The sequence below is a fragment of the Chiloscyllium plagiosum genome, chromosome 10 (genome assembly GCF_004010195.1).
Source record: "Chiloscyllium plagiosum isolate BGI_BamShark_2017 chromosome 10, ASM401019v2, whole genome shotgun sequence".
NCBI classification, from domain to species: domain Eukaryota; kingdom Metazoa; phylum Chordata; class Chondrichthyes; order Orectolobiformes; family Hemiscylliidae; genus Chiloscyllium; species Chiloscyllium plagiosum.
This window is the reverse complement of record NC_057719.1, coordinates 12018533-12031768: the sequence shown is the minus strand read 5'-3', so window position 1 is coordinate 12031768 and position 13236 is coordinate 12018533. Positions and strand designations below refer to the sequence as shown.

General features: G+C 42.8%; 1 protein-coding gene across 6 annotated transcripts in view; it reads left to right on the top strand.

The window, feature by feature from the left end:
• Positions 1-1637: 1637 nt before the first annotated feature.
• The window catches only part of LOC122553376 (poly(A) polymerase type 3), a 102453-nt gene continuing 90854 nt past the window's right edge, over positions 1638-13236 (top strand). Inside the window, exon 1 of one of the 6 annotated variants that reach the window (XM_043697054.1) lies at positions 1638-2031. In XM_043697054.1, coding sequence (XP_043552989.1) covers positions 2024-2031 — 8 coding nt within the window. In that variant the 5' untranslated portion in view covers positions 1638-2023. The remainder of the gene's footprint in view (positions 2032-13236) is intronic. The other 5 variants (XR_006312693.1, XM_043697052.1, XM_043697047.1 and 2 more) reach the window with 5 other exon arrangements.

The following is a 13236-nucleotide window of genomic DNA, read 5'->3' as shown; positions in this document are numbered from 1 at the left end:
TCCTTCCACCGATGGCATTTCCAACGCCCCTCCCCCAAGTCCCTCCTCCCTACGTTTTATCTTAGCCTGCTGGACACACTTTCCTCATTCCTGAAGAAGGGCTTATGCCCGAAACGTCGATTCTCCTGTTCCTTGGATGCTGCTTGACCCGCTGTGCTTTTCCAGCAACACATTTTCAGCTCTGATCTCCAGCATCTGCAGTCCTCACTTTCTCCTCGAAGATTATTACCCATTGTAAGCCAGTAACAGTGTCCATTAACAGCTATTCACCGTCCTAGCCAGATCGTTATCCACTCTTGTGTCTGTCCAACTGTTCTCTCTCTTTTTGGGCTCAATCCGCACCTATCATTTACTTCTTACCCCCACCCCTCACGATATGTGTTTTGCATAAAAATTGGCGTTTTCCTAGCTATCATCAAGTCTGAGGAAGGGTCACCGTACTCAAATGTTAACTCTGATTTGTCCTCACAGATGCTGCTGAGCATTTCCAGTTATTTGTTTTTGTTTCTGATTAGCTGGCAATGTCAAAGGTCCTGAAAGTGGGACATTTACTTAGAGGTTAGTTCAAGAGAGGATAATGAACTCGGAGAGAGCGCTTGTTGAACCGATTTCAGGTTTAAGCCTTAAACTATTCTTCAACTCTAAGGGTCAAAGAGTAAGTTTCAAATTATTATTGAAATAATAGGAAAAAAGAATGAAACTAAAGCAAAAATTGCTGGTGAAACTCAACAGGTCTGGCAACATCTCTGGAAAGAAAGCAAAGTTAATTTTCAGTCAGTAAAGAGTTCTGAATCAGGGTCACTGAACTCAAAACCTTAGCTCTGTTTTCTCTCCACAGATGCTGCTAGACCTGCCGAGTTTCTCCAGCAATTCCTATTTTTAGAGTCATACAGCATGGAAACAGACCCTTCAGTCCTATCCGTCCATGCTGACCAGATATCCCAACCCAATCTAGTCCCACCTGCCAGCATCCAGCTCATATCCCTCCAAACCCTTCCTATTCATGTACCCATCCAAATGCCTTTTAAATGTTGTAATTGTATCAGCCTCCACCACACCCTCTGGCAGCTCATTCCATACACGTACCACCCTCTGCATGAAAAGGTTGCCCCTTAGGTCTCTTTTATATGTTTCCCCTCTAACCCTAAACCTATGCCCTCTAGTTCTGGACCCCCGACCCCAGGGAAAAGACTTTTGTTTCAGATTTCCAGCATTCGCAGCTCTCTTGCTGACACCAAAGAGCATGTGCATTATGAACAAGGCTGGAACAAAAATAGAAATTGCTGAAGAAACTCAGCAGATCTAACGATATCGATGAAGAAAAAGCAAAATCAACGCTTAACAATATTTTAGCTATGAGGTTGTGCTTCCAGATACACGGGCATGCGCACTAATAACGAGGCTGCGTTGACGGACAATAGGGAGCATGCTCACTATCAAAGAGGCTGTTCGTTCAGACACCAGGGAGCATGCGCACTATCAACGAGATTGTGCAGCTGAAAAGCACTAAGGAGCTTGCGCAAAAGGGCTGTAAATGCGCAAGCTCCTTGGTGTTGGCGATGTACAGAATTTCCCGACAGCCTTACGTGTAAGTGCGCATGCGTGCTGGGGGCGTCCAGCGACGTACGGACGCGGCGCGCATGGCGTCGTGCGCGCGCTGACGGAAGGGGGAAGGCGGCGCCGAGGTCGCCGAGCCGGCTGGTGCTGGCTGCGGCGGGTTTGTTGTTTTTGTCTGTCTGTCGCCATGTTGGGACCGGCTGCTTTGTTGTAAAGGAGGAGCAAGGGAGGGAGAAGAGGGTGCCGTCGGCGTTGGGGACACAACAAAAGGCGGGGCGAGTTTAAAATCAAAGACATAACGGTAGTTGGGGTGGGGGGGCAGAAATTCCTTCGACATCCGAAGGAGCGATTTTATTTTCCCGCTCAGGAAAAGGAAAGGAAAGAATCAATCTCGGGGGCGCAAGGATGAAAGTGAACCTCGGCGACCGTTAGGGATAGTGGAAGTGGAACGGAGCCGGGCCGAGCCATGCCATAGTGAGTACCGTGATGGTGAGCCAGGGATCGGGGAGAGAGAGGGCCCGCTGCTGGAGGCGACTGCAGTCATTCACCCGCCCCCAGGAGCCGGTAGGCCGCCCCCGCGTCCAGGCCTTTTAAAACCCACCGGAGTTCAGGCCTTTCGCCCTCACCACCCCCCGCCCCCGCGATCAGGCCTTTCACCCGCCGCAACGCCGGATACTTGGTCTTCGATTTTAATTTGCCGTTGTTTAACGAGCAGAATGCTTATCTGTCACTAACTGGATGTTTTATTCGCTCGTGTGTGTTGTTGGGGAGAGGGGGTGATGTGGTTTTATTTCTCTATCGGCACAATTTTCAGTACGTTTCCTTTAGTATTTGAAACGCTTTATCCCTCGGTAATAGACGGCATTTTCTGTGACTGGTTCGGATTTACAATCTTGTCGGCCACGATTTCTATTCGGAGTGAACCCGTTTTAAATCGCCGCGTTGGTTATTTTAAAACACCGAATTGCCAAAATTCTGCTTGTTGAAACGCTGTTTCCTTCCCAGACACACATTCTTTGTTCTAAAACACACACCCTTCGTATAATTGATAATATAATCAAAAGGGTATGTCCACGTCCTGGCAAGTTTAAAATGATGACCTTTGGAAGCAATCTTAATTGAAACCAGTAGAACGGGCAGTGATGTGCGCCGCTCTGCTCTTGCTGCAAAAACTCTGTATAAGTGGGCATGCTGCCTTTAAGGAAATTTGACATGCAGCAGGAGAACATTTGTCTCCCTTTTAATCCATGTAGCTATTTTTATTCTGAAAATAACTAATTTTCCAGTATTAGTCGGTTTTGAAGCAATAAAAGTGAAGAGTCCTTAGTCTTACCAGCCCATAGGTGTATATTCTGATAGAGACGTCAGGTCTGGTTTAATCTGAGGGTCACCACCACAGGTGAGGGGAGAGATTGAAAAGGAGACTTCCTCATAGTCAGTTAGTGCAGGACTTGAACTCTTGCTATTGGCGTCAGATTGCATCACAAATCAGCTGTCCAGTCAACTGAACTGAACCAGGTGGGCATAAAAGATTGTGAAACTAGTATTTGAAAACCTTGAGTCATAGAGATGTACAGCATGGAATCATTCCTTTTGGTTGAACTCATCCATGCTGACTAGGTATCCTAATCTAATCTAGTCCCATTTCCAGCACTTGGCCCATATCCCTCTAAAACCTTCGTATTCATATACCCATCCAGATGTCTTTTAAATGCTGCAGTTGTACCAGCCTCCACCACTTCCTCTGATTCCATACACATACCACCCTCTGTGTGAAAAAGTTGCCCCTTAGGTCCCTTTTATATCTTTCCCCTCCCACCCTAAACCTATGCCCTTTAGTCTTGGACTCCCCACCCCAGGGAAAAGACCTTGTCTATTTATCCTATCCATGCTCCTTGTGACCTTATAAACCTCTATAAGGTCATCCCTCAGCCTCCGCTCCAGGGAAAACAGCCTCAGCCTATTTAGACTCTCCCTGTAGCTCAGATTCTCCAACCCTGGCAACATCCTTGTAAATCTTTTCTGAACCCTTTCAAGTTTCATAACATCCTTCCAATAGGAAGGAGACCAGAATTGTATACAGTATTCCAAAAGTGGCCTAACCAATGTCCTGAACAGCTGCAACATGGCCTCTCAACCCCTATACTCAATACTCTGACCAACAAAGGAAAGCATACCAAACACAGCCTTCACTATCCTATCTACCTACGACTCCACTTTCAAGGAGCTATGAACCTGCATTCCAAGGTCTCTTTGTTCAGCAACACTCCCTAGGACCTTACCATTAAGTGTATAAGTCCTGCTAAGATTTGCCTTTCCAAAATGCAGCACCTCGCATTTATCTGAATTAAACTCCATCTGCCACTCCTCAGCCCATTGGCTCATCTGGTCAAGATCCCGTTGTACTCTGAGGTAACCTTCATTATCCACTAACACCTCCAATTTTGGTGTCATCTGCACGCTTACTAACTATACCTTCCTATATATCCAAATCATTTACATAAATTACAAAAAGCAGTGGACGCAGCACTGATCCTTGTGGCGCACCACTGGCCTCAGACCTCCAGTCTGAAAAGTCACAGACTGCAAAGCAACAAAGTGTTTTAGCCTCACTGCAGAATTGCTTAACTTTAAACACTACACTTTAGGAAGAATGCCAAAGCCTTGAAGAAGATGTAGAAGAGATTGACTAAAATGATATAAGGAATGAGAGACTTTTGTTATGGGGAGAGCAGGGGTATGTTTTATTTAGAATGAGGTTAAGTGATTTGATAGAGGTGTTCAGAGAATAATATCGAATGACTCCTTTCAGTGGCAGAGTACACAGTCACCTGAGAGCACAATTTTAAGATAATTTGCAAAAGAACTGGAGGTCACAGAAACAGTATCTTCAGCCCAACCAGGTTTCCTAAATTGAAATAGTCCCATTTGCCTGCCTTTGGCCTCTATCCCTCTAAATCTTTCTTTTTAAATGTTCTAATTGTATCTGCCTCTACTACTGTCTCCAGCAACTTGTTCCATATTGATGCCACCCTCTGAAAAATTTGCCCCTCAGGTCCCTTTTAAATCTTTCCCCTCTTGCTTAAACCTGTGCCCTCTAGTTTTAAACTCCCATAACCTGGGAAAAAAGACCATAGCTATTCACCTTTATCTCTGCCCCTCATGACCATTTAAACCTTCATAAGATCACCCCTCAGCCTTCTACACGACTAAAGGGGGAAAAAAAGCCTCAGCCTATTCAGCCTCTCCTTAAACTCAAATCTTCTAGTCTTTGTGACATGTTTGTAAATCTTTTCTGTACCTATTCCAATTTAATAACACCCATCCTCTAGCAAGGTGACTAGAATTGTACACACTACTCCAAATGTGGCCTCATTAATCTCTTGTGCAGTTGTAACATGTTGTTCAAACTCCTGTACCTCGTGCTTTGACCCATGAATGCAAGTGTGCTGAATGTTGCTTTTGCCACCCTATCTGTGGTGCCACTTTGAACGAACGATGTACCTGAACCTCCTAGGTTTTTCTGTTTGTCCACATTCCCCATGTCTCTACCATTAACTAGGCGAAAGTAAGGACTGCAGATGCTGGAGATCAGCCAAGATTAGAGCCACAGCATCCGAGGAGCAGGAAAATCAGCGGTTCGGGCAGGAGTCCTTCATGAGGAAAGGAGGGCTGATTAATCTTGACTCTACCATTAACTGTTTAAGTACTGCCCAGGTTTGTCTTAACAAAATGCAACACCTCGCATTTGTCTAACTTGAGCTCCATCTGGCATTCCTCGGCTCACTGGCCCAGTTGATCATGAGATCAACTTAGTTCCCTGTCCACTATGTCCCCACCTTTGGTGCCATTCACAAACTTACCAACCATGTCTCCTGTGTTCTCATCCAATTTGCTTTTTGTCATTTAGATAAACAATGGACTTATAACCAAGCCTTGAGCTACACTGGTCACAGACCGTCAGACTGAACAGTAACACTCTCTAGCTCCATCCTCCAAGTGGCTAGCTTTCCCCAGATTCTATGTGATTTAACCTTACTAATCAGTCTGTCACGTGGAGCCTTGTCGAAGGCATTGCTAAAGTTCATGTAGACAATCTCTATTTGCTCTGCCTTCATCTGTCGTCTTGGTCATCTTAAAAAAAAAACACTCAATCACATTGAGACATGACCTCCTGTGCATAAAACCATGCTGACTATCCTTGATCAGTCCTTACCTTTCTAGGTGCATGCAGATCCTATCTGTCAGAATCCCCTCAAAGAGCTTACCCACCATGAAAAAGAACTATTATAAATGGTGACTTGTAATGTGGAATGCAGTGCCTGAAAAAGTGGTGGAAACATGTTTGGCAATAACCTCCAAAGGAAATTTGGGTAACTATTTGATGGGGAAAGATGAGTTATATAGATATGGCCAAGTAAGTGTAGGTAAAATGTTCTGTCATGTTCTATTATTTTGTTTAATAGGTATAACCTTGGTGTCCACCTTCCCCTGTTGAATATGATGACTGCGAAATAAAAGATGCTCAACATGATTGCTTAATATACAAAAGACCAAATTTAGAAGACCTCCTGGACGGTTTATGGCTGTGGTTTGGAGGAAGGGTGGGGAGTTAGGGTGGAATCATCATGGAATCTTCAAGTTTTAAATCTGAAATATTTTGAGAGCAAGGGTGATGGTGGTTTGGGAACTGAAGGTTGGGATGGAGATGCTGCAGATTTGGAGCCCAAGTTTATGGGGATTTTAAAAATTGTCTTGGGGTCTGTGAGATCCAAATGTCACTTTTGCTTGAAGAACAAAAATCAAAAGAGAAATACAGCACAGCAACAGGCCCTTCAGCCCTCTGAGCCTGTACCAATCATCATGCCCTAACTAAACTGAAAAGCAAACCTGCCCTTATTCAATCCGTGTCCCTCTATTCCCTCTGGTTCACGTAACCATTCAGATGCCTCTTAAATGTCACCAGTGTACCTGCTTCCTCCACCCCCATTTCTAGCAGTTCCTTCCAGGCTCCTAAAAAAACATCCCTCTCAGATCTCCCTTAAACTTGCCCCCCTCACCTTGAACCTGTGCCCCCTTGTAATTGAAACTTTAACCCTGGCAAAAAGTCTCTGACTATCCACCCTATCTATGCCTCTCAATTTTATAGACATCTATCAGGTCTCCCCCTCAGCCACAATCTTACCAATGAAAACTATCCTAGCTTTTTAACCTTTCCTCTTAGTCAATGCCCTGGAGACCAGACACCATCCCAGTGAACATTTTCTGTACACTCTCCAAAGTTTCTGTATCCTTCTGGTATTGTGATGACCAAAACTGTACACCGTATTCCAAATGCAGCTGAACAAGGGGTTTGTACAACTCAACATGGCTTGTCAACTCTTGTACTCCACGTCCTGGCCGAACGGCATGCTTGCCTTGAATGCCGCCACAATCTCCTTGGCCCACTTTGTTGCCACTTTTAAGAATTTGTGGACCTGCACACCTAGATCTGTGTGTATGTTAATGTTCCTAAGGGTTCTGTCATTTGCAGTATAATTCAACCTAAATGTGATCCTCCAAAATGCATCACCATACATATGTCTGGATTAAACTCCAGCTGCCATTTCTGTGACCAAGCTGGTGATCTGTATATCCTCTTGTCACTTTTCACAATCGTTGGCATTGTCGGTAATTCCTCCAAATTTCGTGTCATCTGCAAACTCACTAATCGGACCACCCTCATTTTCCTCCAGATCACTTTTATATATGCTACAAACCACAGAGGATCTAAGACTGATCCCTGTGGAGCACCACTAGTTGCCAGTCTCTGGTCTGAAACAAGACTGTTCCACCATTACTGTCTTCTATGATCAAGCTAGTTTTGTATTCATCTAGCCAGTCTATCCCGAACCCCGTGGGATTTTAGTTTTTGTACCAAGTTGCCATTTGGGACTTCAATAAATGCCTTACTAATGTCCATATAAATTACATTCACAGCCCCTCTCCCAACAATTATCTTTGTCACCTCTTCAAAAAAGTTTCCCTGTAACACTTAATTCCCTTATTAGTCAAGAACCTGTCTATCCCTGTCCTCTATACACTCATTGCCATAAGTTCCACGGTGTTACCACACTCTGGCTGAAGAAATTCTTCCTCATCTCTGTTCTAAAAGGTTGTCGCTTCACTCTTAGGCTGTGCGTTCAGGTTGTGGTCTCTCTGAGCTGAAACATCTTGCCCGAGTACGTTCTATCCTGTCGAGCAGATGAGCAAATAGTAAATGGAAACTTGTCAATCCACTGGACACAAATGGACATAAAAAAAAAAATCAAATCTCGAGGCTAGAAAATTGGAGTGAATGGTCTTCCCAGAGTCCTCACCTACTCACTTGATAAGCCCTTCATCTCTGGATCCTCCTTGGAAACCTCCTGTGGATCCCCTCCAACGTCAGCATGTCTTTTAGATACAAGAGCCAAAACTGTCACGATTAGTGATAAAGATGTCCATGAGCTCTTTGTGCTTGGTGGACAAGGATAGCACAGTATTTGAGGAAATAGATTGTAGTGGAGGTGGCTTTCGAGGACTAATCAGGGACTAGTGCTCATTATAATCCAGACAGATGTGAGAATATTGACCAAGTTAGTTCTGCACCAGATATGTTTAATGCAGACTTTGGGCATTACAGATGGAGTGCACAGAGTGGAATACATAATCAGTCTTTTTTTTTACTAAAACAGATTTTCAAAATGTGAATAATTTTTACACCTAAATCATCACTGATATGCTGATGAGCAAATAGTAAATGGAAACTTGTCAATCCACTGGACACAAATGGACATAAAAAAAAATCAAATCTCGAGGCTAGAAAATTGGAGTGAATGGTCTTCAAGTTAATGTAGCCTGAAAATAAAAGACTTAATGATGAATTTACTATATTTGCAGGTCACTTGGTGAAATTTGATATATGGGTGTCTTGAACTGTCCATTTGATTTTAAAAACATGTCCCATTTACTAGGAGAGTTATTTTCTGGTATTGTTAAATCGTTCTAATTTTTCCAGCAAATATTTTCATGTGTGCGTGGTATGGATTTTCTGTGCTGTTAACGAGAGGAAACACCAGTTCAATGGAAAACCAGAAGCACCAGTTTAATATTGCAATTTGTGTGAATGAGGTCTGATTTTCTCCACATTATTGTTATACTGTGAAGAATTGTGTGAATATGGTTCTGTGCAAATCATTACATCATGGCTGTGCATTCAGGTTTGAGTCAGGGTTTGTATTGATCTGTTACTTTGAAAAGTGGGGATAGGAAGAAGGAATCATGTACTTTTTTCCTTACCTGTTTATGACTTTAACATTTTGAAATTCTCAGAGCTTGTGTGTTCATTGGCATTAACTGTGTGTGTCCTTCAAGAAGAGTACAGTTCTTAGGAACCTAAGGACTAGGAGCAGATGTAAGCAATTCAGCCCATCGAGCCTGCTCCGCTTTTTGATATGATTCTGGATGATGTCATCTCTGCTTCTGTCCTCAAATGTCCCAACGTGCATCACATTCTGGGGTAGTGAATTACGTATATTCACGACCCTTTGAGTAGTAATTTCACCTCCTCTCCATTTTAAATCTGCTAGCTTTTTATTCCAAAGCTATGACCTCTTGTTCCAGCCTGTCCCACATGAAGACACATCCTTTCTGCATTTACTTTGTCAATTCCTTTGTGTTTTATATATCTCAATTAATATTCTGTTTAGTAGAGGAAGTTTGACCTGAGTTGCTCAATTCTCTTAAGACAAAAGCCTCTCATCTCTGGAATCAATCTAGTGAGCTGCCTCTGAACCGTGTCCAATACAATTACATCTTTCCCCCGGTACTGGAACCAAAGTTGTATGCAGTAGCTCAGATCTAGTCTCAGTAATGCCGTATATGGTTGCAGCATCACTTCACTACTTTTATACACTATTTCTTTAACAATAAATTCCATTTACGTTCCTTTATTTCCATCTGCCTCTGCATGCTAGTTTTGTGATTCGTGCACCACGGCATCCAGATTGATATGCACTGAAGTTTCTCCTCATTTTAGATACGTTGTCTTTCTGTTCCTTTGATCAAAATGAATAATCTCTCACTTATTTGTGTTAAACAACTTCTGCCATATGTTGACCCATTCATTGAACCTATACATTTCGATTTGTAAGTTTATTTGTTCATTGCAGCTTACCACCTTGTCTATTGTAGTGTCATATGCAAATTTTGACTATCAGCACAGCATTGTTTACTCACTCCTTCAAACAGTGCTTAAATGAAATTTATATGCAAAGACTTAAACACCCCAGTGGGATTGTACATGGCTTATAATAGTCTTGAGAGACCATCTTAATTGTGGAAAAAGTGAAAATATGAAAAAGCTGCTTTCTTTAGGATGTTATTCATTGATCCGTTATTTCATATGGGTTAAGCATATGCCAGTTTTGTGATCCTAGGTTGAATTTGTTTCTGAACTAAGTTGGGTAGGAAAGCTGCAAGTGCATTCCTTGGCCAAGTAAAATTGCCTTTGGATTCCTGCTTTTCAAGAGTAGGTTAACCTATGGATATAATTGAACTTGATTCTGGTGCTTGACATGTGCAACTTACCTGCCAGAGTTCCTTGTGCATATAAAAAAAGTGAATAAGGTACTGGGGGCTGCCTTGTTTCTTTGGATCTCGGGTTTTACAGCTTCAATTGAGTTAGGGGCAAATTAAAATGGTAGAAAAGGAAGAAACCAAAAATAGGGTTTACGTATGATCCGTGAATACTTCCTAATGGCTGTTCCGATTAAATGAATGAGCAGCTGAACTATACTGTAAAGGTTTCTGATTTGAATCTCTCCTCTGCAATAAGTTGGCCGCCTTACACTCAAATGAGGTATGATGAGAGTTAGTTTTACAGTTACAAAATAATGACTTTTATGGTGCTGCGCAGTGCGGACCAGAACCTTTTTATTCCTACAAGAGCCTTGGAAACTGCAAGAAAAAAACTGCAATTGTTGATCAAAAACTTAAGCCTTTGACCTGAGAATTTTGCATGAAAGGATCTTGAATAAAGCTGAAGAAGTAAATCAAAAGTTGAGCCTTTGGTAGAAATGAGATTTGTAAAATAATTTTATGGCAGGCGATTTAACTTTTATTTACTTGTGGGACATGGCATTGCTGGCTGGCCAGCATTTATTGCCTTTTGAGCTGACTTCTTAAATCACTCTAGTCCATGTCCTGCACGTAGAATACAATGTCATGAGGGAGAGAATTCCAGAAATTTTAATCAGTGACGGTGAAAGGAATGGCAATATATTTCCAAGTCAGGATGGTGAGTGGCTTGGAGGGGAGCTTGCAGGTGGTGGTGTTCTCATGTATATACTGCCCTTGTCATATGATATCATGGGTAATTCTGAATACCAAAGTGGGAATTCATCTCCGTGAAGACTGTGTGCAGTGGTCAGTGTGTTACTGATAACCACAGATGACTGCTTCTGCAACAGGCTGGTGGGGATGAGGTCAAATATGTTTTTCTCATTTCCCTCGTCACCTGTTGCAGGTAGTCGAGCAGCTATATGTGTTAGGACCTGACCAGCTGCTGCTGAGCCAATCTGGATGTTGAAATCCCTACCCTACCCACCCAGAGTCTAATATGCACCCTTGCAACCGTTAGTGCTTCCTCCAAGTGTTCAATTTGGAGCTGATTCACCAGCCGAAGATAGATTGTATATGGTAATCAGTAGGAAATTTCCTTACCCATGTTTAACCAGATGCCATGAGTCATCATGAGGTCTAGAGTCTGTTAAGGGCTCCCAAGACAACTCCCTTCTTCTGTACGCCACATCCATTGTGTCTGTGCCAGTGGGACAGGACACAGTGATGTTATTTGGGACATTATAAGGTGTAATTCTGAGAGTATAATATCAGGCTGTCGCTTGACTGGTCTGTGAGACAGGTCTCCCAATATTGGCACGAGCCTCAAAATCTTCATAAGGAGAGTTGATAGAACTGTCTTTGCTGTTTTGTAGGTTAATGCCAGGTGGTCTGTCTGGTTTCATTTCTTGGATACTTCGTAGTGATTGATACAACTTAGTGGCCTTAGGGCATTTGGGTGTAGTTGTGTTGACCACATTGCTGAGAGTTTGGGGTCATATGTCAGCCACACCAAGCGAGGTGGCAGATTTCCTTCCCTGAAGGAAATTAGTAGAAAAAGTGAATTTGTCTGTCCCTTGGCAATGTTTTCATGGTCATTAGATTCTTAATTGCAGACATTTATTCAACTCAAATTCTGCCATCTGCCATGGTAGGATTCAAGCTCAAGTTCCCACACCGTCAGTTGTGTTTCTGAATTAATAATCTAGTGATAATAGCACAAGGCCATCGCCTCCCCATGAGGGTCAATGTGATGTGACCCACTATAAAATCTGTCTGATATTCTGCGTGTGTTTGATTCCTTGACGAAATGCTTTGATTTACTGAAGAATGTACAAGATATTTTGTGAGGAGACTATGGCAACAACTGGATTTAGTGAGTCTCTAGAGTTCCCATAGATGGTGTTTGTGTGTTTTTAGTTGACTTCTAAATAATTGTACTATATGCCATCCATTCCCTTCTGTAGGATGAAAGGGAGTTGAGGTTAAGGTGGCTCAGTGGCTTGCACTGCTGCCTCACAGTGCCTGGGACCAGGGTTTGATTCGCACCTCAGGCAGCTGTCTATGTGGAGTTTGCACGTTCTCCCTGTGTCGGTATGAGTTTCCTCTCACAATCCAAAGATGTGCATGCCAGGTGAATTGGCCATGCTAAGTTGCCTATCGTGTTAGGTGCTTTATTCAGGGGTAAAATATAGGGTAGGAAATGGGTCTTGTTGGTTACTCGTCATAGGGTCAGTGTGGACTTGGATGAAGGGCCTGTTTCCATACTGTAGGGAATCTAATTTAATCATAACTAGTTAGTATTTCTACCAGGAGGCAAGGTTAATATTTCACTGTTGAAAAGTGTGGTGCTGGAAAAGCACAGTTGGTCAGGCAGCATCAAAGGAGCAGGAAAATTGACATTGTGGACATAAGCCCTTCATCAGGGCTGCTGAAGGGCTTATGTCTGAAACATCGATTCTCCTGCTCATCGGCTGTTATCTGACCTGTTGTGCTTTTCCAGCGCCACACTGTTTGACTCTGATCTTCAGCATCTGCAGTCCTCACTTTCTCCGAATATTTCACGTTGCCAGGCTGAAGAGGGATCTTTTTAAGAGATTCCTACAAATCTGGATATCTGAAATAAGTTAATGTCTTGTCAGTTAGGTAGTTTAATTATTTTTGAGCACTAAGACCTGATTTTGCTCTTTTTCAAGAGTATAAGAAAAGGATAACTGGAGCACTGAGAACACCATGCAATAGAATAAAGCTTCTGTCAAGAAAAACATCAGCGTCTTCGTTCCTGATTTGTAACTTGGCTGAGATCTATTTTAGGTTTTTTTTGTGTGGACAGGAGAGAGAAAAGGCTGCTTGACTTTGCCAGTTATCACAGCCGACTGAGAGGAAGGAGGTCTTTATTTTCAGAGGTACAACTTGCAGTCTTTTATGGATTCTAGGCGGTGTTCTGGCATGAGCAGAGAGAATTATCTGGGGAGTCAGATTTACTTTGTGGTGGATTTAAGGAACTTTTCAAAAATACAGGAAAATGCTTGTAGGCAG